Source organism: Triturus cristatus, chromosome 9 (genome assembly GCF_964204655.1).
Source record: "Triturus cristatus chromosome 9, aTriCri1.1, whole genome shotgun sequence".
Lineage (NCBI taxonomy): Eukaryota > Metazoa > Chordata > Amphibia > Caudata > Salamandridae > Triturus > Triturus cristatus.
The window spans coordinates 1,133,820,101-1,133,842,237 of record NC_140592.1 but is presented as its reverse complement, the minus strand read 5'-3'; the positions used below and the strand labels follow the sequence as shown (position 1 = coordinate 1,133,842,237).

Sequence of the window (22,137 nt, the reverse complement as noted above, 5' to 3'; positions counted from 1 at the left end):
TTATCATAGACAAGGTTCACATTTTGTGAATGTTGCTTATGCCAGAGTTCTGCTTTAGCCACAATTGTTGCAAAGTTTGATAAGCATTTCCTGGGTGCACGTTGGGCAGTGCAAGGCAGTCATATGATGTATGTTTGTGTGGTATTTTAGCCATGCTGAAGATATTGAGATGTTTTATCAGTGTATGTATAGATAATTAAGTTCATCTATTGGCCAAGGCCATGTTTGCTTATAACAATGCCAAGCACTACCTAATTTGTGTTTCACTTTTCTATTGTGTCAGCCACATTGTATCCACATGTCATTACCATCAAGGCCTGTGTCTGGAGCAAGAGATGGCACAGTTATAGCAGGTCCATCATGGTACAGATAAAAATCTTGTCAAAGTAGCAGGAATTTTGGCTGGCAAACTTCCATTCGAGTCCCATCATATCTTAATTTTTCCAGACTATTCGCGACTGGTACAACAATGCTGCCAGTCCTTCGCGGCTGATAAAGCTCGGCTATGTGACCTCAAAATCCAGTATGCACTGCTCTTCCCAGCCCAATTGCGAGTTGTCTACAAGTCACGTACTCACTTCTCTGACACTCCAGAAGAGGTCTTCGCCTGGACAGATGAGGGACAGAGACCGGCAACACATACCCCACCACGATTCGACTCAGAATCATCATCCGGAGAGACCACGCGACAGGCGACTAACCCCAAGGTGAAGCCCGCCCGTAGATCACGTTCGAGATGCCGCTCTAAGTCGCGGAGTGCCTCCGGCTCCCAGATAACAGATACTCGGCAAGACCCATCACCAACATGACATGGGGTTTGAGAACTCTAACTGTAACGTTTCCAAAGCTGATGACACAGTCCACAGGCGCAGAGGTGCGGCACCTACCGTAACAGATGCTTCAGCTGTTTTGCGGTATTGGGTGGGGTGGGTGGGGAAGGGGTTGGGTTTGTTAAGTGTTATTGAAAATACTGTGTCCTACTCTCTTATATATATGGTCTATATGCCCTGGGACAGGCCGAATTTCCATTCTTCTCTTAAATACTCTGCCCTGTGATGGACCCTGTTGGTAGGCTACATGTAGTCAGTTGGAACATACGGGGGCACTAGATCAAATTAAAAGAGGTGCGGTCCTTCGACAAGCCAAAAGTGCCGCAGCTGATGTCCTCTTACTGCAGCAGACCCATCTTATTGGTACCAAGGCGCTATGTCTTGCTTGCTTTGGCTATATTAAAATTTTTCATGCAGGGTTTACCAGAGACTCCCGTGGGGTGGCAGTCCTAATTCACCGCCAGGTTCCGTATATGCATGCCAAAACGTGGTCTGACCCCCACGGTAGGTATATTATTGTGACTGGCACACTACATGGAAAGTCCATTATGCTGAGCAATAGCTATGCACCCCCCCCCCCCCCCCCGGCTTTCTGACTCGTTTGTAGAGCACCTGACAAAAACGCTGCTGGAGATGATTATGGGCCTCTATAATAGGTGGGGACTGGAATGACGTAGCGAACGTGGTTCAAGATGGGTGGAAACCGCGCCCGCACCGGAGACACTGAGGGATACGCGACTACAGACACTGGTGGGGGACATGGGATGGATAGACACATGGAGACACCTACACCCAACTACACAAAGCTATACATATTATTCGGCAGTCCACAACTTTTTCTCGTGGCTAGATTATATATTTATACCAAACACATACTATTCTCGAATGGTAGCGACTAGGTTTCACCCCTCTTCAGCCAGGATAGCTTGATTCCAGTGGCATGGAGAGCAAGGGACCCACGTCTGGGCAAACCCTTACCACTCGGGGTTACAAATGCAAAAACAACAGTTGATGGACAGAATGCAGATCAGTGTCATACATTCACCCCAGTACAGAGATCTGGGCCTAAATCCATCGTTTTTTTGCTCACCATGTCGTTCCAGTTTGAACACAGCCATATGCAAATCAGTCTTGACCCTGTGCCTCATGGGAACAGTCCAGCCCGAACTGCCAAGCCAGGTCCTCCCTGGACTGGAAACAAGCATCCTAGGACCGGTTTTGGGGTTTCACCTTTCTGTGGCATGATCTAGCGGCCTACTAGAGTACCACTTAAAACGTGCTTTTAATCAACTTATTGTGGAGGTATAGCGACCCCTGATGTTCAATCATATCACGCATCATCTCACCTCTTGGTTTTGAACAACTGGTGGTATGGGATTACCAATGATCCGGGTTATCGGGTAGAGAGATGGCTTATGGGAGATGTATTGCCACACAAACTACTATACATGCCAAGGGAGCTAAGGAAGCTACCACCTGCTACATCTTTGGTTTTTGGAGTGTGGAAAGAATCAATGCGCAAGATGGGGTTGTGGAGACGATTGACAAGGGAGACCCCCCTTTGGCAGAGCGGCTTTATGCCGCAAGTGTCCACATTAGTAGGGTTTAAACAATGGGACGCTATAGGCATCTCCATGCTGGGAAATGTCATGCATGGTACCACGATGAGATCCTTTCAAGAGCTCAGAAATGAATATGCCATGCCACATACACAATTTTATAAATACTTGCAACTGAGACATGCCCTATCCCCATATATTGCACACTTAGAATCTCTTCAGGAGTTTAACCCTATTGAGGCAAAGGCGTTTATGGGAGATTTAGGAGATCATAAAACTGCAAATAGTAACCAAACATTAGTGACAAACCTCTCCATGACTTTAGATTCACTTCGAGAGAAATGGCAGACGGACTTGGGTCCCCTAGATAGCGATGATTGAACAGAGGCCCTGGAATCCCTGAGATGTGCCACCATTGCATCTCGCCTCAGACTTATCCAGTTTAAGTATTTACATTGTGCCTATTTTACCAGATACCGACTTTGGAAGGCGGGGCTGATAGATTCCCTTATGTGGCAGCGAGGAAGGAACACTTCTGCATACAACTTGGGGTAGGTTTTGGAGGGGAGTTACTCGCTGCTTATCAGAAGTGCTAGATTGGGACATACCTCTCTCTCCTAAGCGCGTTCTATTGCATATTACAGACGAAATTGGGGGACACATCTACAAAAGTCATCTATTATTCTTGGGGTTTACCCTAGCAAAAAGAGATATAGCAAGGGCATGGAAAGATCTGGCTCCGCCTAAATTAGGCACTTGGAGGGTTGGCCTCGACTGGTGTATGGGCCGGAACAGCCTATTTTTAAAGCCCGGGGTGCCTGCAGAAGCACTTTAAAATATTGAAACGATGGGCGGATTTGAGGGGTCTCCTATTAGAACCACCTCCACCGCAACCTGCAGAAGTTGAAACCATACAAAGATATATCGCAGGACAGTAATGTGGTTACACCAGATTTGACGTACATGGAGGGACTTGATGGGGATGATCAGTGGTTTGCTATGCGGTATAAGACACAGAAGTTAATAATGTTAGGGGCTGTCATTTACAGACCCGAACTGTTTATTTTCTTGCTTTATAAATGTTATATAGAAGTCACCTGCTCGGAAACTGATATGCTGATTGACGTATACTTTTACTCCATTGTAGTATATGTGATTACTTTATCTGATGACTCAATCAAAAAGAGTTTTGAAGAAAAAAAAAAAGGTTGCAGGAATTTAAAAGAGTTGTGTTAATACTAAGAGAAAAATACCTCTAGCTTACATAGGATAATGTAGGGGTGTGTCTCAGTACTAAAGATGTGTGTATTACTGGGTCGCCTACAGAATTACTTGAGCCCACTTTACTTGGAGGAGAATCCAAACTACTTCATGTGTACCATTATTAAAACTAGCAAATATTGGGGAGGAAATGTATCATTTTCAGGTGGAAGGTTGTCCTGAGGTTTAGATAGAAGATACTATAATCTTTAAATTGAAAAACAAATTGCATTATTTCACCGGATGGAAAACGCATAGTTCAGAAATTCGGTGTGCACAATTGCTGAGGATGCGCATGCTGACTGACTGACTTATTACACTTTTTCATCTCAGGAGAGATTTGTCTTTTTTAGTTTGGTCTGTAGTTCCAGGAACTGGGGTACAGAACAGAAAAGCGGCAAAACCTTCCTCTGCATTGAGGCGGCCAGTGTAGAAAAAGTAGACATCATAATTGTTTAGAAATTTGACTGCCAGTGTATGACCCGATGACTTGATGACTACGGCGCAGTAAGAGGTGAAGAGTGAGGTGAAGAGTGAGAAAATGTAAGCAGATACCCTGTTCAGCTGTACCGCTGTACCCTGCCGTATGCGTCTCACCGTGTTTTGTCAACTGCGCACTTGTGCTTGTTCTGTTTGCACTGTTTGCACTCCTGAACTGTAGGAATTGTGTGCAACAGTCTTATCGAAAAAAAAGAAGACGAGGCCCGCTACTTAAGGGGGAAATAAAAAGCGCGATCACACGGCTATACGGGCCTCACGGGCCAAGTGCAGAGTTCACCTCCATAATTTACCTATTGTCTATTCATTATCTCTTATAAACTATTCACGACCCCCTTGGATCCCGTACTCACTACTTCGTTGCACTGGTAGAGTTCGCAGGGTGGGCGTGGATCACCTATGGAAGGCGAGGTGAGGCGCGAAGAAGTGTGATGCGAAGCAACGCCAGGACGACTGAAATCTCCCGCTTTCACGACTTATTCACGGTTTCATCTTGCCGCCCTGCTGCTCGGCTGCTTCGCTTCGCTTCTTCGCTTCTTAGGTAATTGATGTGCTTTGTGCTCTGTGCTCTGCTCCGCGTACCGCCGACCGCTGATTGCCGGTTGCTGGAACTATTGGCTGCTATTGGCTGCTATTACCCGTCATCAGCAGACACGGCAGCAGACGGATTTATAGGCAGGGGGTGATCACGTGAGGCTGTGATATCGTTAAAGAAAACGACCCACCTAATCCATCTAATCCAGTACAACCGGGTAGGACCGAAAAGAAAAAAAAAGGGGAGGCTAGGGACAGTAAGGAAAAGTGGGAAAAGCATAAAAGTGAGTAAAAGGAATATAAGGAGCTGATGCATGGGCTTCTACTGATTGGCCTAAACTCTCAGATGGTCTATTTTGATCTACAGCTGGGGGAAAACACAGGATTTGCTGCTAAATATCTATGGGTGAAAGGGGTATATGCTGGACTCCCAAGACTATTTAAAACAGCATCAAGATTTAAAGGAGGAGGTCCTGGGGCCAGAGGGGCCAGAGGCAACGTCGTGCTGCTTGAAAATATAACGGATATTGTTATACAAGTTCTGAACACAAAAATGGAGAAAAGTGTGGTAAATGATAAAGAGAAAAACAATGATATAACCAGTGACTCCGTTCCGCAGGATGAAACACAAACACAAATACAAACACAAACTCAAATTCAGCCTGGGATAAGGAACGTCACAACCAATGCTATAACTAATGCAACTAATGCAACTAATACAACCGATACAACCGATACAATTGATCCAATCGATACAACTGTTAAAGCTAATGTAAAGGCCCAGACCCAGATACAAGGCGAGGCCAATCAAGAGAAACTCGAAATACAAGGAAATTACCAAAGAGAAGAGAATAAAGAGGATCCAGAGGGACAGGACAGATGGAATAATAAAGAGGTCCCCAATCCACAAGGATCTCAGAAGATAAAAGGAACACAAAGACGACCCGAAACTAGGGGTTACAAAGCAATGGAAAAAAACGACGAATACAACGATGACGGCAAGATAAAGGATACTAAGTCTGATGGAAAAGAGAGAAACACCGAGACTGGTCCGACTGAACAGAAACGGTATAAGGAAGCTGAGAAACAAAAAAAGAAAGCTAAGGAAAATCAGAGAACAAAAGAGATCGTAAAGGAAAAGGAAAAAGAATTGACAAGTATGGAGAATCTTGATCTATTGGAGAAAAAGGCTAAAAGACTACAGACGATCAAAAAATTAAAAGCTGTGGCTAACATAACTGGGCACTCAACAGGGTCCCAACCCAGAATTTCAAATATATTTAGCCCCGCAAACAAAGAAAGACAGCAAACCGGCCCCTATAATGGCCTTCATAATGAAACTGTGTCAATCACAATGGACCAACAAGGACTACAAAGTAGGACCAAGACTGCTGCAGAAGAGGTCTTAGTTCCGGCAGACCGTCTAGAACATCTAGAACAGAGAAATATGCGGAAAATGAAAGTGGAAGGCAGCACCACAGCAGAACAGGTGAATATAAATCAACCCACAAAGGAATATACCTCGGCAGCAGTTTCCGATGGTTCTGAATCGGAGATTTATGAGACAGGAATTTCAATATCCAGCGAATATAGTGAATCCAGCAAATCCAGCGAAGAGTCGGATCATGGCAAGAATCCTGGACAGGAGGAGCTGGATAAAAAAACGCTCTTACCAACAGAAATCGGATTTAAAAATACTCTACTCTGCGATTACATATTAACAAAAAAATCGGGGAGAAAAAGAAGCAAACTCAAAAGACATCAAAATATAGCTCAGGATGAAACAACTGACCCTGGGAGTAATCCAGAACAAAATACAGTGAGAACCAAACTGTCACGCAAAAGTCCTCATCGCAAAACAAATCTAGAATCTGAAAGAAATAAGAATATCTCTTTTGACAATCCGGACGAAGATGAGCAGCTGAAGCATAGAGAACCTACGTTGAGTGAAGTTCTTGAATCAATTAAAAATTTTCATCAGGATGTAAAGAAAGATAGTCAAAGAAACCATGTCGCTATTCAAAAATTGGAAGGCGCTATCAATAAAATTGGTAATACATGTCAGGAAATCTCTAATAGAATGTGTTCGGTAGAAGATCGAGCAGAAAACTTGGAATCAGACGTCGGCAGACTGCAACTGCAAGCCAAAGAGCACGAGGGCATAATTAAAGACCTAATGATAAAGCTTGAAGATCAAGAAAATAGAACAAGAAGGAACAATCTTCGATTTCTTGGGATTCCCGAGGGCTCGGAAGGTAGCGATCCTAGAAACTTTATGATTAATTTGTTGAAATCCTCTTTCCCGGAACTTAACTCCTGGGAAATGGATAAAGAAGTATGCCGAGCACATCGCTTTCCACTGTCAACACCAAAACGGTCAGAGAAATCACTCAAATACCCGAGAGCTCTCCTGGTAAACTTTGGAAACTTTGTGGTGCGTGACACTTTATATGATCTGGCTAGGCCAACTGCTCAAAGAGAATACAGGGGCTTTAAGTTTTTTGCAAGACCAGATTTTGCACACGCAACAGTTGAAAGACGATGGCGAATGAGACAGCTGTTTGCCCCCTTTGAAAAACTTGGAGCAACAGTCTATCTGCAAAATCCGGCACGACTAAAAATAATATATAAAGGCACAACAAGGAGTTTCACAAGTGAGATACAGGCGGAGGTCTATCTCAAGGAGGTTGAAGAAAGTATGAAGCAAAAAAATGGCAACTGAACAGAAGGAGCCTTCTAGTGCTGACAAACTATCAATTACTACTGTTTGAAGTAAGGCTGATAATAAGCATGACTACATAGTAGCAGGCCAGGTAGTAGGCTCAGGCGTGTGGATCACACGGCCATCAACAGCTGGGTGAGTCTAAACCCAGGATGCCTCGAAGGGTGGTAGGAGGGGGGGTGGTAAGAGGGTGGGGAAGGGAGGGGGGGAAAGGGGGTTGGACGGTGGATCTGGGGGGAGAAAATAATAAAATGAAGAGAGTTCGTACTGTTAAAGGGACTTTGCATGAAGGAGGAAATTTGAAACAAATATTGGGTTTTTACTATGAATTCAGGTACCCGGTCAGGCTGCTGTTATGGAAGCGTATAAAAATTGATAATGTCTAGACTTAGTATTGGATCTCTTAACATAGGAGGATTAAATAATTGGAAAAAGAGGGGGAAGCTTGAGCAGTATCTAAATATGATAAACTTAGATTTAATATGTTTACAAGAGACCCACCTACCGTGGAGCAAAAAACACTGGTTGAATTTTAAAGGCTATGAATTGCTGTCATGTACATCTCAGACTTCTATGATAAGAGGCGTGGCCATAATTGGTAAAGTGGGGTTGGGAGGGGCCAAAAGGTGTAAGGCGGATTCACTAGGAAGATGGGCAATATGCGAAATGAACTTAGGCTTCACTATTTGCACAGTATATGGATCCAACACAGATGAGCCACAAGTTTTTAGCCACATTGAAAATGAATTAATTGATTGGCACACCAATATAGTACTATGTGGAGACTTCAACATTTCTGCGAATTTCATGGATGGTAGTACATACATTGGCAGTAAGCCAAGGGTGTTTAGAGCAATTATGTCTATGATGCAGTCACATGGCTTATATGACGTGTGGGCAAACCTATCAACCGGAGATCCAGGGTACACATATTATTCACATCCTTATAATAAATACTCGAAATTAGATTACTTTATGATATCGAACACCTTACTTAAGAGTGCTCAAATAAATAAGCTTCCCAAAATCATGTCAGATCATAACCCCCTAGTTCTAAATATGATTATTAATAGATCAGTCAAGGTCCCCAGACCCTGGACATTCGATAAAAAACTGTTAACGGATGTCGACTACATTACTCGCTTGAAAAAATGGACTCTTTCCTTTTTCGACGCTAATAGGTATAGTGCCTCACGGGGAGTGGTTTGGGATAGCTTTAAGGCAGGAATAAGAGGAGAGACCATAAGTTACACCACCAACGTATGGAAAAAGGCTAATAGTGAAAGGGAAGCATGGATGGGAAAATTAAGCGAGGCAGAGACACAACATAGACAAGATATAAGTACAGGTGATCAATCTGCCGAGAGCCTACATAAAGTAAATTCCATAAAAGCCGAGATCCAGAAACAATTAGCAAGAAAGGCGGCAGCATACTATCAGGCACAGAGATCGCGTCTTTATGAAACCGGTGAGCAAGCAGGTAGAGCTCTTGCTCTGCGAATCAGGCAGGTCGCAAGTAAAAACATTGTGTCACAAATTGAATATCAGGGCCAAACATACAACAAACCTGGCGAAATTCTGGAGGGGTTTAGGAAATTCTATCAAGAACTATATCAGGAGGAAGCGGTAGGAGGGCACACGAATATAAGCTGGTTAGACATGGGCAGTAAGCTAAATTTAGGCCAGATCACTTCTTTGGAACAAGACATCTCAGTGACGGAAATATCCGAAGCTCTGCAAGATCTCGCAAGTGGAAAAGCGGCGGGCCCGGACGCCATACCGATGGAGGTATATAAAAGCTTAAGGGAGGAAATAACACCATTGCTCTTAGATTTATTCAATGGTGTCATGAATACCGGAATAATACCAGAGTCCTGGCAAGAAACCAATATAGCTATCTTTCACAAAAAAGGGAAATCAAAGACCAACCCGGGCTCTTATAGGCCAATATCACTGATAAACAGCGATAACAAGTTATATGCCAAAATTATGGCCGCTCGCATCGGGAGGGTTATTGCGTCCCTGGTCTCCCCCTGGCAGCATGGATTCATCCCAGGAAGAGGAACTACAAACCACATTAGGAGAGCTATTACATTGTTCGATATTGGTGCCGCTAGGGGGGAGAGGGTCGCAATGATCCTCCTTGATGCAGAGAAGGCATTTGATCGCGTTAGATGGAGTTTTCTATGGAAGGTTATGGAAGCAAGGGGATTTGGCCCCAGAATCTGTCAAGCTATTCGTGCTATGTATTCATCACCAACGGCTAGAATTCAATTAATGGGGGAAAGATCAGATAGGATCAATATAACAAGGGGTACTAGACAGGGCTGCCCTTGTTCTCCAATTTTGTTCGCGCTTTATATAGATCCTTTAATAACCCAATTAATGAACAGCGTGATTATCAAACCAGTAACATCAAATGGGTTTCAAACTAAAATTCTCGCTTATGCGGATGATTTAGCAGTCATCACAAAAGATCCAGAGCTAGCAATGAGGGAGGTAGTTAACATCACCACTCAGTTTGGGGATGTGTCTGGCTATCGACTAAATGTTGACAAAACTCAGGTATTATGTTAAAAAAAAATAGCCAAGGTGGATGGAAGATATGTAGCATCGGTAGTTTACCTGGGAATAACAATAAACGCAGAACCAGGTGAAATAATCAACGACAATTACACCCCTCTTCTGAAATCTATGGAAACAGACTTAAAACGAATGGACTCATTACAGCTGTCACTGATAGGGAGGGCTAACGTTATAAAAATGACAATGTTTCCTAAAGTGCTCTACAAATTAAGATCAATCCCATTTAAAATTGATGATAAAATTATTAGGAGGATTGAGGCCATCTTCCTGAAATTTTTATGGCAATATGGTAAAATAAGGCTGTCAAATAGATATATGTCACTACCACAAGACAGAGGTGGGTTGGGTCTGCCAGATATTAAGAGCTACCATCTTGCATGTCTCCTTACAGACATGGCTATTCTATTTCATCCGGGTGGCCCAACCCTCAGACAAACGGAAATACCATCAATTTTTCATCTATTGGTAGGCGGTGAAGCCGTAGGGCTTCTATTAAGGCAAACTCAGAGGAGTTATTTCAAGGCAACTGGATATAAGACGTTAGAGGATGTATGGTATATCTGGAAAACTGTTAAAAAAGCTCTAGATATACCTACCCTCCATTATCGCACGCCACTTTGGAATTCAACACTCTTTCCAAATTTTAGTAGGGATGGAACGTGGCGTCACTGGGAGAGTTATGGCATAGTAGAGCTGGGCCAAATAATGATTGGCGACAAGTGTAGAACACTTGAAGAACTTACACAACATTATTCACTACGAGGCTTTCAAGAGTTTAAATACATGCAGATTGTAAATAAAATTAAATCAATTAGGCCATGTATCACTTTGCTAGGGAAATTTGAATTAATTGAGTACTTGAAATCAGGGGGTCGCAGAATTAGAGATATATATAAAATATTTAATGATGCAATAACAGATGATATCAACAAAATTGAAGCTGCATGGGCTAAAAAATTCGGAGATCCAGAAATAGATATTGATAAGGCGCTAGCTATGGACAAGAGATTCTTACGCTCTACGAATCTCAGAGCCCAACATTATAAAACCCTATTTAATTTATATTACACGCCCGAAAAACTATTTTCGTGGGGGAAAGCGACGGACAGTAACTGCCCCAGATGTGGAAAAGGTTCGGCAGATCTTATACATATGTTCTATGGCTGTGAAAAATTGAAATTAATCAAAATTGAAATAACACGTTTCTTAGAGAGGCTACTCGATGTTAAAATTACTCTATCCCCGACCCTGTTAATAATCGGCTGTGATGTGAAACTAAACATAAGTATCGAGGCTGAAGCTTTAGTCTTTATCTCTGCATCAGTTCTTAGGATTCTAATCAGCGCAGCCTGGAAGGATACAGAAGCCCCAACTTTTCAAATGTGGTTGTGCAGAATGCTGGGTATACATAATATTGAGGAGGCACTATATGATTTAAAGGGAGCAAAGTTAAGGGATTTGGGCAAGCGACTCTGGGCCCCAGTGGCTACATGGAGGGCAGCAAAATTGACTACAAACGAATGATATATTGGCGGTGTCAATATTCAATATACCAATCTAATTTGTACTGTATGTCACTGTTTATTACTTTGTCTGTTTTTGAACTGTATGAGGGTATAATAATTATATGTTTTACTATTTGTATTTATGTACCCATTTAGTAATATGTATTTGACGGTACGCACTCTCAAATAAAATATTTAAAAGAGAAATTTAAACATGGTGTCAGCGGGCTCTGATAATTTTTTCCACAAGTGTGTGGTGACTAATAACTATGGTAGGTGGAGCCAGCAGTCCAAGACTAGGTCATATGTGCCTCTTGACTTAATCTGAAGCCTCATGAGCACAATGGCACAGACGAGAATGAGGTGCTAATACTGGGAATGTTGTTCATGATTTCAAGACTGCCCTTATCGCTTGAACAGAACTGTCAGGTTTTCAAAGCAAATTTGTAGAGGTTGGTTATTTTGTGATTGATCATGCGTTATTAAGTAGTGGCCGCACAGTGTGCAGGTGTATGGCTTTGGCGAGATCAGCTATTAGTTCCTGAATCAACACCATGAATGTGATGCTGCAGTTCTTGCTAAGCTCTCTGAAGGTCAAATGGAAACTCACTTATTTTCCTTCTGTCATGAATAGTCCTCTTCTTTTAAGCTCCTGCCTGTTCCTGGTGTCCTGCTGGAGGCCTTAGCAAAGAGTACCATGAAAAACAATCAGCGAATTAAATGTATGTGTTCTTGTTCAGTGGTACTTAACCTGTGGTATGGGGACCCCTTGGGGTCCGCGAAGCCTACTGAGGGGATCCACAACTGCTTAGAAAATTAAATATTATTAACTAATCAATAAAGTGTTTATAAATAAAGAAGCAAAATTGAAAAATTTGAGACGTTCTGCAAGTTTGAAGGAATTTGAAACTGGAGGCTAAAAATTAAATTAGTATCCTCGGATAGGTTCGTAGGACCAGTGCAAGTGCATCAAACAGAATATTGTATGGACGACGATTGGCCTCAATTGAATATAGAAAAGCTCCAAACGTCCTATTAACATTTTTAATTCTTTTTTTATTTGCTTGTGAATTAAATTAAATATTTCATCATTCGTGTACTTGTTTGATGAAATACTTGTTTCGGTATTATTTGTGTATCCTTTAGTGATTCAAATTATGGGAAATGCTTGAGGTCTCCGAGTACCACTAATGAATACGTAGAGGTCCAAAGAAGTAAAAAGGTTAAGAACCACTGCTCTAGTTCTTCAGTATTTTGCTTTTTTGCAAATAAATGATATTGAAACTGTCTAAACAATCTAATCCTTAACCGATTCTGGCTTTTCTACATTCTACAGAAGAGGAATCGTGACAACAACTGACGAGAAGATGATTGTTCAAGGAGTTGTTCTCCAATCCCGGCCTGGTGTGTATTACCTGTTATTTATCAAGTGCAGTGGTTGCCTGGTTCAGGGTGATCCGTTACACAGTTAAAGATCAGCAACAATGACACGACATTAAAAATGAAAGAGGGAATAGAGGCAGTGTGAAATAGCTGAACATTTGTTTTTACAAAACGGATAATGTTCTGTAGAGGTTCGACGAGAGTAAATGCTACTTGAATATTTGACCATGCTAGATGTTCGGATGCAGATCAGTTTAAGGGCCTGATTAGAAGTTTGGCTGGTGGTTTACTCCAAGGCCGCCTTCCTACAAGTGTGTTATATGCTGTGGCACTTGTAATAAGGCGGCAAGGACATCCTTCAGGTTTGTGACAGAGTACCGGTCCACCAAACTCTAAATCAGGCTCCAGGTTGCTTGTACTGTATTTATAAAGGACCTTCTCTAGCTAGAAGACGAATGTGCAGCAGTTTGGGTAAGGCTTCTGTCAGATCACAGGAACCCTTGTGCCTCTTCCCTAATTGCACATTTCAAGGGAGCAAAAAGGGAAAGCCCTCACTGTGGAATTAGAATGCATGACCTCAAAGCCCCATCTCTCTCATGCCCCTGTCTGGTATGGATGACCCGATTCTCTGTTCTTCTGCATAGGCCCTACAAATTATGCATGGGCACTTTGGCAAAAGAACTGTGATCACAGCAGCAATATGAGGTCTTGGCCGTGCTGCCGTCTTTAGGTAGAAATAGAGGAGCTAAGGTGAGAGAACAGAAGAGATGGCAGGCCATAAGAGTAGAGAGGCCTGGCAAATGATGAGAGAGACAAGTGAAGGATGGCGTGAAGGGGTGCAAACAAACAGGTGAACAACGAAGAATGGCAAATAGCGAGCAGAGGTGCCACATAGAAAGTCCATAGTGGGAGAAAATGAGGCAGATTAAAGCAGTAAGGAAAAGAGGAAGAAAATCGAGGATCGATGAAGGTGTGGTAGATTAGGAGGGCCAGGCAACGTGATAAGGTGGGGAGTGAGCTGTAAAGACTAGATTAAATGAGAGAGAAACATTTGGCACATGATTTAATTCCTACCCGAAATGGAGTTGGAAAATGTCCTTTAATTCTTTTATTTCTTAACTGGACTGGCTCACTCGCCCTGAAAACGCTTGGTGTCTATTAGCAGAGTTGTTTTAATTTGTAACGTCATCGTAAAATTAGTCTTGATATTGTGACCTTTGCACTCAATAAGCGTGATTAATAACCCTTTATTTAGAGCAGCCGTGTGCACACATATACACATTTATTACTACAGTTCAAATACACATTTTTACCCCGATACAGAAACATTACAATAGAAAAACACCTCCTAGACTGAATGTAACAATTTATTTACACAGGGAACAACAAGACCCCCTAATGGCCACTACTTCTCTTGTAATTGAGATATGATTTTACATCCCCACACACATTTAAAGCCTTGCATCCTGGTTTTGGTTAAATACCTTTTGTTAAAACAAACACACTTGAAAAATGGTGTGACATAAACCATATATTCAGACGCACACAGTTTAATATGCTATTTTTTTACTCTTCTTGAGAGGGTGGCATCATGACTCACTCAAGTCTTTGCCTCTTTGAGTTATATCCCCTCACCACACTCAAAAAATGGTAATTAATAGCATATCACTCACTCTCCACATCTGCATATAGGACCATATTACACACATAACTCTTTATGTAGTTTTGTATATTATATGATTTACTATTTGGATTTAGTACTCGTTATAACGATTTGTAGCATTTGAGAGTCAGCTGTTCGGTCTTTGCCTGAGCCTGCAGATATGCCTGTCAGTATTTTGAGAAAGGTGTGTGTTTATTCTGTATAATGTACTGATATTTAAAATGTGCTCTATGCAACGATTTGTATTGTTTTAGGACAAATTGTAAATGCAAAGGGCATTGTAAGGAAACTAAAAACATTTGTTGAAGAACACAGAGTAGCTTTAACATGACCTACATAAAAGAAAATAAAGTGAAATGTGGACTGTGTAAGTTTTTGCTAACTGTGCTTTGCATTTACAATGTTTATTTTCACATACTGGGAATGACTCATTGGTAGATGTTTGCATCAAGGATGTGCCTTCAAGGGTGAGCTTTTCAAATGTGCAGATTAATACTCTTAGAGCAGCACTATCATTGTGAAAGTTTCTTTTCTACCACAATTGAAAGAAAGATGAAATAGTGTGTTAATAATCCATTTAATGTTTTCATTTGTTTAGGGATGCTTAATAACCTGCAAATAAATTATGCCTGAATAATTAAAAATATGAGCTTTGAAACCACTGGTATACAAGATGGTTTACCCATGTAACTTCATCTATCTATCTCAATATATTTGTGTATATGTGTGTATGTATATATATATATATATATTCACTGAAAAAAACATAGGTTTCACACACGTTATAGTTAGGAATTAGCATTTAAAAAACCTTGCAAATTCACTTAAAAAACCATAGGTTTCACACATGTTATAGTTAGCTGGGCATTTCACTCGTGAAAAACCATTGAAATTCCCACGTTATAGTTAGTGCAGGCAACTATAACTCACGCAACCGCAATCCTCTGCTGATGACGTCAGATATTACATCACTGATGACATATGTGTCTTTCTGAAAAAAAAATATTTGTAATATATGTATAGCTAAAAATTAATGGAAGAAGACATGGGTAAATAAGTGTCTAAATACAGTATTAGCATCAACAGAGGATTGCGGTCGCGTGAGTTATAATTGCCTGCACTAACTATAACGTGGGAATTTCAATGGTTTTTCACGAGTGAAATGCCCAGCTAACTATAACATGTGTGAAACCTATGGTTTTTTAAGTGAATTTGCAAGGTTTTTTAAATGCTAATTCCTAACTATAACGTGTGTGAAACCTATGGTTTTTTCAGTGAATTTGTACGGTTTTTTAAATGCTAAGTTATGTATTTATTTATTTTATTTTTTTTTAAGGTTTTTCAACGTGCGCGCACGGTGCGCTTCACGCACCGCGCGCCCACGTTACGTAGTTCACGGAATTTTTCCGTTTCTACCGTGCGCGTACGCTACGCGCACTCTGCGATTTTTCGTAAAAAAATGAAAATACATTTTTGCCCTTGGGGGTCCTTCTGGGACCCCCTGACCAAGGCTAGGGGGTCAGGAACTGTCCAGCCTGCCCCCTTTTCACGTTATCCACCTTTGTTATTCACCCCCTCAGATTGCAAGAGACAAAATGGCGGCCGACACTTCCTGGTTTCGACCGATTCGAATGTTTACTAAGATCTAACAACCAATCAGAATCGCGCTCGCGCACGTCAGCGTGCGCGTACGGTAAGGATTACCGTACGCGCACGGTGCGCGCCTATAGATATATATATTGATTTAAATGCTATTTTCTCAGGAAATACTGAACAGATTTACACCAGACCTGCAAAAGGCACATCCCTGACCTGAGGACTACCTCTCTGCCAAATTTCAAGTAATTCTGTTCAGCCGTTCGGGCTGCAGCTTGGACTAAAGGTCCTATGGAAAAATGCATGGGGAAAACGCATTTTGGGACCCCCCCTTTTTCTCAGCCCCCGCTTGACAAATCCCCCCGAGACTTTCAGGGAAGGAGCGGAGCGGAGCGCCCCACCTATTTTGAAAATTTCGCGAGGATTCGTCAATCGGCGCCAAAGTTATTCAAAATAGAATGTTGCGGATTTCCTATGGAAACACGGTCCTAACTATAACTATCTACTGGCGACCGCCAGTAGATAATATATATATATATATATATATATATTTAACCAACTTTGCCCTGTAATTGAAGACGCACTCCACGTTGGTTGACAAACAGTCCATTTATTTGCAGGAACTCAGCATTTCACTTCGCGTGTAATCTGCCTGACGCGTTTCAGGACCTCTCGTCCCTTCCTCATAGGCTGTGCTGCGCAGTCTCAGTGCCACAAGCCTCCATTCTCTGCAACAAATTCAAATGTTACCTCTCAGGTGAGTATCATTAGAAATAAAGCATCATGGGGCTTGTAGTGCAACTAGTGCCTTTTATCCTCCGGTGGATACCTTGACTGCAACAGTTTTTTTTCCACAATTTTAGAAACCCTCCAGTGGGCCGCAAAGTGTCATCCGAGTTTCTATTCTGCTCCCAACATGCCGCTATTACCACCCGGCATGATTCCAGGCTCAGCAGCCCCCAGGCATTTTCAGGGGCGGTGCAGTCTTCCGCAGCCGGACCGCCGCGTTTAACATTTAACCAACTTTGCCCTGTAATTGAAGACGCACTCCACGTTGGTTGACAAACAGTCCATTTATTTGCAGGAACTCGGCATTTCACTTCGCGTGTAATCTGCCTGACGCGTTTCAGGACCTCTCGTCCCTTCCTCATAGGCTGTGCTGCGCAGTCTCAGTGCCACAAGCCTCCATTCTCTGCAACAAATTCAAATGTTACCTCTCAGGTGAGTATCATTAGAAATAAAGCATCATGGGGCTTGTAGTGCAACTAGTGCCTTTTATCCTCCGGTGGATACCTTGACTGCAACAGTTTTTTTTCCACAATTTTAGAAACCCTCCAGTGGGCCGCAAAGTGTCATCCGAGTTTCTATTCTGCTCCCAACATGCCGCTATTACCACCCGGCATGATTCCAGGCTCAGCAGCCCCCAGGCATTTTCAGGGGCTCCCAACATGCCGCTATTACCACCCGGCATGATTCCAGGCGTCAGGCAGATTACACGCGAAGTGAAATGCCGAGTTCCTGCAAATAAATGGACTGTTTGTCAACCAACGTGGAGTGCGTCTTCAATTACAGGGCAAAGTTGGTTAAATGTTAAACGCGGCGGTCCGGCTGCGGAAGACTGCACCGCCCCTGAAAATGCCTGGGGGCTGCTGAGCCTGGAATCATGCCGGGTGGTAATAGCGGCATGTTGGGAGCAGAATAGAAACTCGGATGACACTTTGCGGCCCACTGGAGGGTTTCTAAAATTGTGGAAAAAAAACTGTTGCAGTCAAGGTATCCACCGGAGGATAAAAGGCACTAGTTGCACTACAAGCCCCATGATGCTTTATTTCTAATGATACTCACCTGAGAGGTAACATTTGAATTTGTTGCAGAGAATGGAGGCTTGTGGCACTGAGACTGCGCAGCACAGCCTATGAGGAAGGGACGAGAGGTCCTGAAACGCGTCAGGCAGATTACACGCGAAGTGAAATGCCGAGTTCCTGCAAATAAATGGACTGTTTGTCAACCAACGTGGAGTGCGTCTTCAATTACAGGGCAAAGTTGGTTAAATGTTAAACGCGGCGGTCCGGCTGCGGAAGACTGCACCGCCCCTGAAAATGCCTGGGGGCTGCTGAGCCTGGAATCATGCCGGGTGGTAATAGCGGCATGTTGGGAGCAGAATAGAAACTCGGATGACACTTTGCGGCCCACTGGAGGGTTTCTAAAATTGTGGAAAAAAAACTGTTGCAGTCAAGGTATCCACCGGAGGATAAAAGGCACTAGTTGCACTACAAGCCCCATGATGCTTTATTTCTAATGATACTCACCTGAGAGGTAACATTTGAATTTGTTGCAGAGAATGGAGGCTTGTGGCACTGAGACTGCGCAGCACAGCCTATGAGGAAGGGACGAGAGGTCCTGAAACGCGTCAGGCAGATTACACGCGAAGTGAAATGCCGAGTTCCTGCAAATAAATGGACTGTTTGTCAACCAACGTGGAGTGCGTCTTCAATTACAGGGCAAAGTTGGTTAAATATATATATATATATATATATATATATATATATATATATATATATATATATTATCTACTGGCGGTCGCCAGTAGATAGTTATAGTTAGGACCCTGTTTCCATAGGAAATCCGCAACATTCTATTTGGAATAACTTTGGCGCCGGTCGATGAATCCTCGCGAAATTTTCAAAATAGGTGGGGCGCTACGCTCCGCTCCTACCCTGAAAGTCTCGGGGGGATTCGTCAAGCGGGGGCTGAGAAAAAAGGGGGGTCCCAAAACGCGTTTTTCCCATGCATTTTTCCATAGGACCTTTAGACACAGCTACAGCCCGAACGGCTGAACAGAGTTACTTGAAATTTGGCAGAGAGGTAGTCCTCAGGTCAAGGAAGCGCCTTTTGTAGGTCTGGTGTAAATCTGTTCAGTAGTTCCTGAGAAAATAGCATTTAAATCAATATATATATGTGGGCGGAGCCTAACCACACATCTCATCCTGAGATCTGATTGGCTGTCAGCACTTCATCCAAGAAGTGTTGGCAGCCATCTTGGGACCAATATACATGATAGCACCTCATTAAAAAGCATTGCAGTTAATAGAAGATTTTAAGACTTTAGTTACATTATAAATCATTTGTTGATGGTACCATACTCATTTTAGGAATTGTGGTATGTTCTAAGGTGATTTCACCATGTGAAAAAGCCTTCTGCTGGGATATCATGATTGAGAGAAAAATATTTTCTCATGCTTTTACCACAGAGGTTTGGAAGGTGATCTATAAGCTAAACTGAGAGCTTATTTTCTGTAAATTCACATTATCTTTCTCAGTCATGTGAGAATGAAGTCTGACATTCTCAGTAAAACATGTACATCCAACAAGGGCAGAGACTGTCAGTTGATTCCTTTGTGTTCTACTGCAGCTTTCCAGAGTGTTCCAAAGAACTACTAGAGCGCTAACCGTCCTACTTATGATAAATGTATGGCACACCTGAAGCCATCTTGCTTGGATTAAAGTGGTAACTCTTAAAACATTTAATTTAAAAAGGAACAAAATGAGGTGGTTCATTTTTCCATAAAAAGTATGATTAGTGCTGCATAAAGAAAAATTAGGGCACATTTTGAGTGACTTCTCAAATCCTGGCATGCAGACTGAAACATGCACTTTCAATACCAGCAGCAGTTTTCCCTGGTGAGCAGTAGCTTTACTACAGTGATCTAATGAGCAAAAAGAGTGCTAACATTCTGATTTTATGGCAAATGTGTGACACATTTGAATGCCTTCTTGATGGAATCAAAGTAAAAAACTGAAAGTATTTCCTACTGAGGAGACTGCAGTAAATGAGGAAATTAGGAAACTTCATAACAAATAAGTCTCCCAAGATGGCCACCAGAGACAAAAGAGCCCAAATGTAGCCCAAATATCACCCAGATGTAGCCCAAGTATAGCCCAATGACAGAATGTCCAAGAATGTTCTTAAAAACAACTAGAGCACTTACTGTCTTCATTATGACAAAAGTATGGCACACCTGAAGCCATCTTGATTGGAATAAACTGGTAACACTTAAAACATTTAATTTAAAAAGGAACACAATGAGGGGGTTCATTTTGCCATAGAAATTATGATTAATGCTGAAGAAAGAAAATGAGGGCACATTTTGAGTGACTTCTCAAATCCTCTTCTATTTCATTAAAAAATCCTGGCATGCAGACTGAAACATGCACTTTCAATACCAGCAGCAGTTTTCCCTGGTGAGCAGTAGCTTTACTACAGTGATCTAATGAGCAAAAAGAGTGCTAACATTCTGATTTTATGGCAAATGTGTGACACATTTGAATGCCTTCTTGATGGAATCAAAGTAAAAAACTGAAAGTATTTCCTACTGAGGAGACTGCAGTAAATGAGGAAATTAGGAAACTTCATAACAAATAAGTCTCCCAAGATGGCCACCAGAGACAAAAGAGCCCAAATGTAGCCCAAATATCACCCAGATGTAGCCCAAGTATAGCCCAATGACAGAATGTCCAAGAATGTTCTTAAAAACAACTAGAGCACTTACTGTCTTCATTATGACAAAAGTATGGCACACCTGAAGCCATCTTGATTGGAATAAACTGGTAACACTTAAAACATTTAATTTAAAAAGGAACACAATGAGGGGGTTCATTTTGCCATAGAAATTATGATTAATGCTGAAGAAAGAAAATGAGGGCACATTTTGAGTGACTTCTCAAATCCTCTTCTATTTCATTAAAAAATTCTGACATGCAGACTGAAACATGCACTTTTAATACCAGGAGCAGACTTCCATGGTGAGCAGTAGTTTTACTACAGTGATCTAATGAGCAACTAGAGTGCTAACATTCAGAATTCATGGCAAATGTGTGACATATCTGAATACCTTCATGATGGAATCAAAGTAAAAAACTGAAAGCATTTCCGACTGAGGAGACTGCAGTACATGAGGAAATTAGGAAACTTCATAACAAATAAATCTCCCAAGATGGCCACCGGAGACAAAAGAGCCCAAATGTAGCCCAAAATCACCCAGATATAGCCCAAATATAGCCCAATGACAGAAGTGTGCAAAACACTTATTATTTTGTGTTTTTGCAGTGTTATATAGTGCGGACTTGTCAGGTATTGGAGTGCTTTACATGAGCATTGGTTACATCACACAAGAACAAATTCATTTTGGTTGTAGACATGGGGAGACTAAGTGATTTGACCAGAATCACAGAATGTCGAGCTGAAGCAGAAACTTCAACCTGGTTCCCCAGTTGCAAAGTCTGCAGTTCTGGAAGTAACACCACATCCTCTCCCCTAAGTGCAACATTTAATCAAGTTGTCAACTAGATAAAAAAACATAAAGATAACAAATAATTTAAAAGTGCTTTGTCGCTATTTGAAAACTCAGAAAATATGTCCTTATTTTAGTCTTTTAGAGCACTAACCATAATTTTGATGCCAATAAGACCCTCTCATATATGTAATTTCTAAAGGAATGCTCTAGGTATTAGTTTTGATTACATCAAGATGATGTCAGGCGCTCCACACTTTTGTAATAAATATAGAATGTTAGCAATCTAGTTGTTCATTAGGATACTGTTGAGAGGCAGAGGCCAGGGGCACGGACTCTGAAAATTGAAGGCAGGTAGGAGGGTGCAAAGGCAACAATTTAACCACACTGAGCAGGCAGGAAGGGCCGTGGAAGCACAACAGACTATGGAGGGCAGTGGAAAGGGGGGCAGGGGCAACAAACCAACAATACAGGACTTGCAAGAGAGGCTGTCGGAGGGAAGATCTATTACGGGTCAAGGAAGCTAGGGGCGGTCCCCAGAGCCCCGGGAGCCACCACAGAACTGAGCAGGAGAGTGAGTCAGGGACAAAAGGGGCACCTTAATTTGAGCCGGGGTGCCTAGGAACGCTTGCTCCAAAAATGAAGAAAACAGACATATGAGACATGGAATTGGAGGCAGAATACAATGGCAGTTTAATGAGAAGATGCAA

At 42.1% G+C, this 22,137-nt stretch overlaps 1 protein-coding gene across 2 annotated transcripts in view; it reads left to right on the top strand.

Annotated features, from left to right (window-relative positions):
• PTGR2 (prostaglandin reductase 2) overlaps positions 1 to 22,137 on the top strand; it is a 389,700-nt gene that overhangs the window by 39,741 nt on the left and 327,822 nt on the right. Inside the window, exon 2 of one of the 2 annotated variants that reach the window (XM_085627049.1) lies at positions 12,831 to 12,898. The exons of the other annotated variant lie outside the window; for it this stretch is intronic. Coding sequence (XP_085483175.1) covers positions 12,862 to 12,898 — 37 coding nt within the window. The 5' untranslated portion in view covers positions 12,831 to 12,861. The remainder of the gene's footprint in view (positions 1 to 12,830; positions 12,899 to 22,137) is intronic. 2 annotated transcript variants of the gene reach the window in all.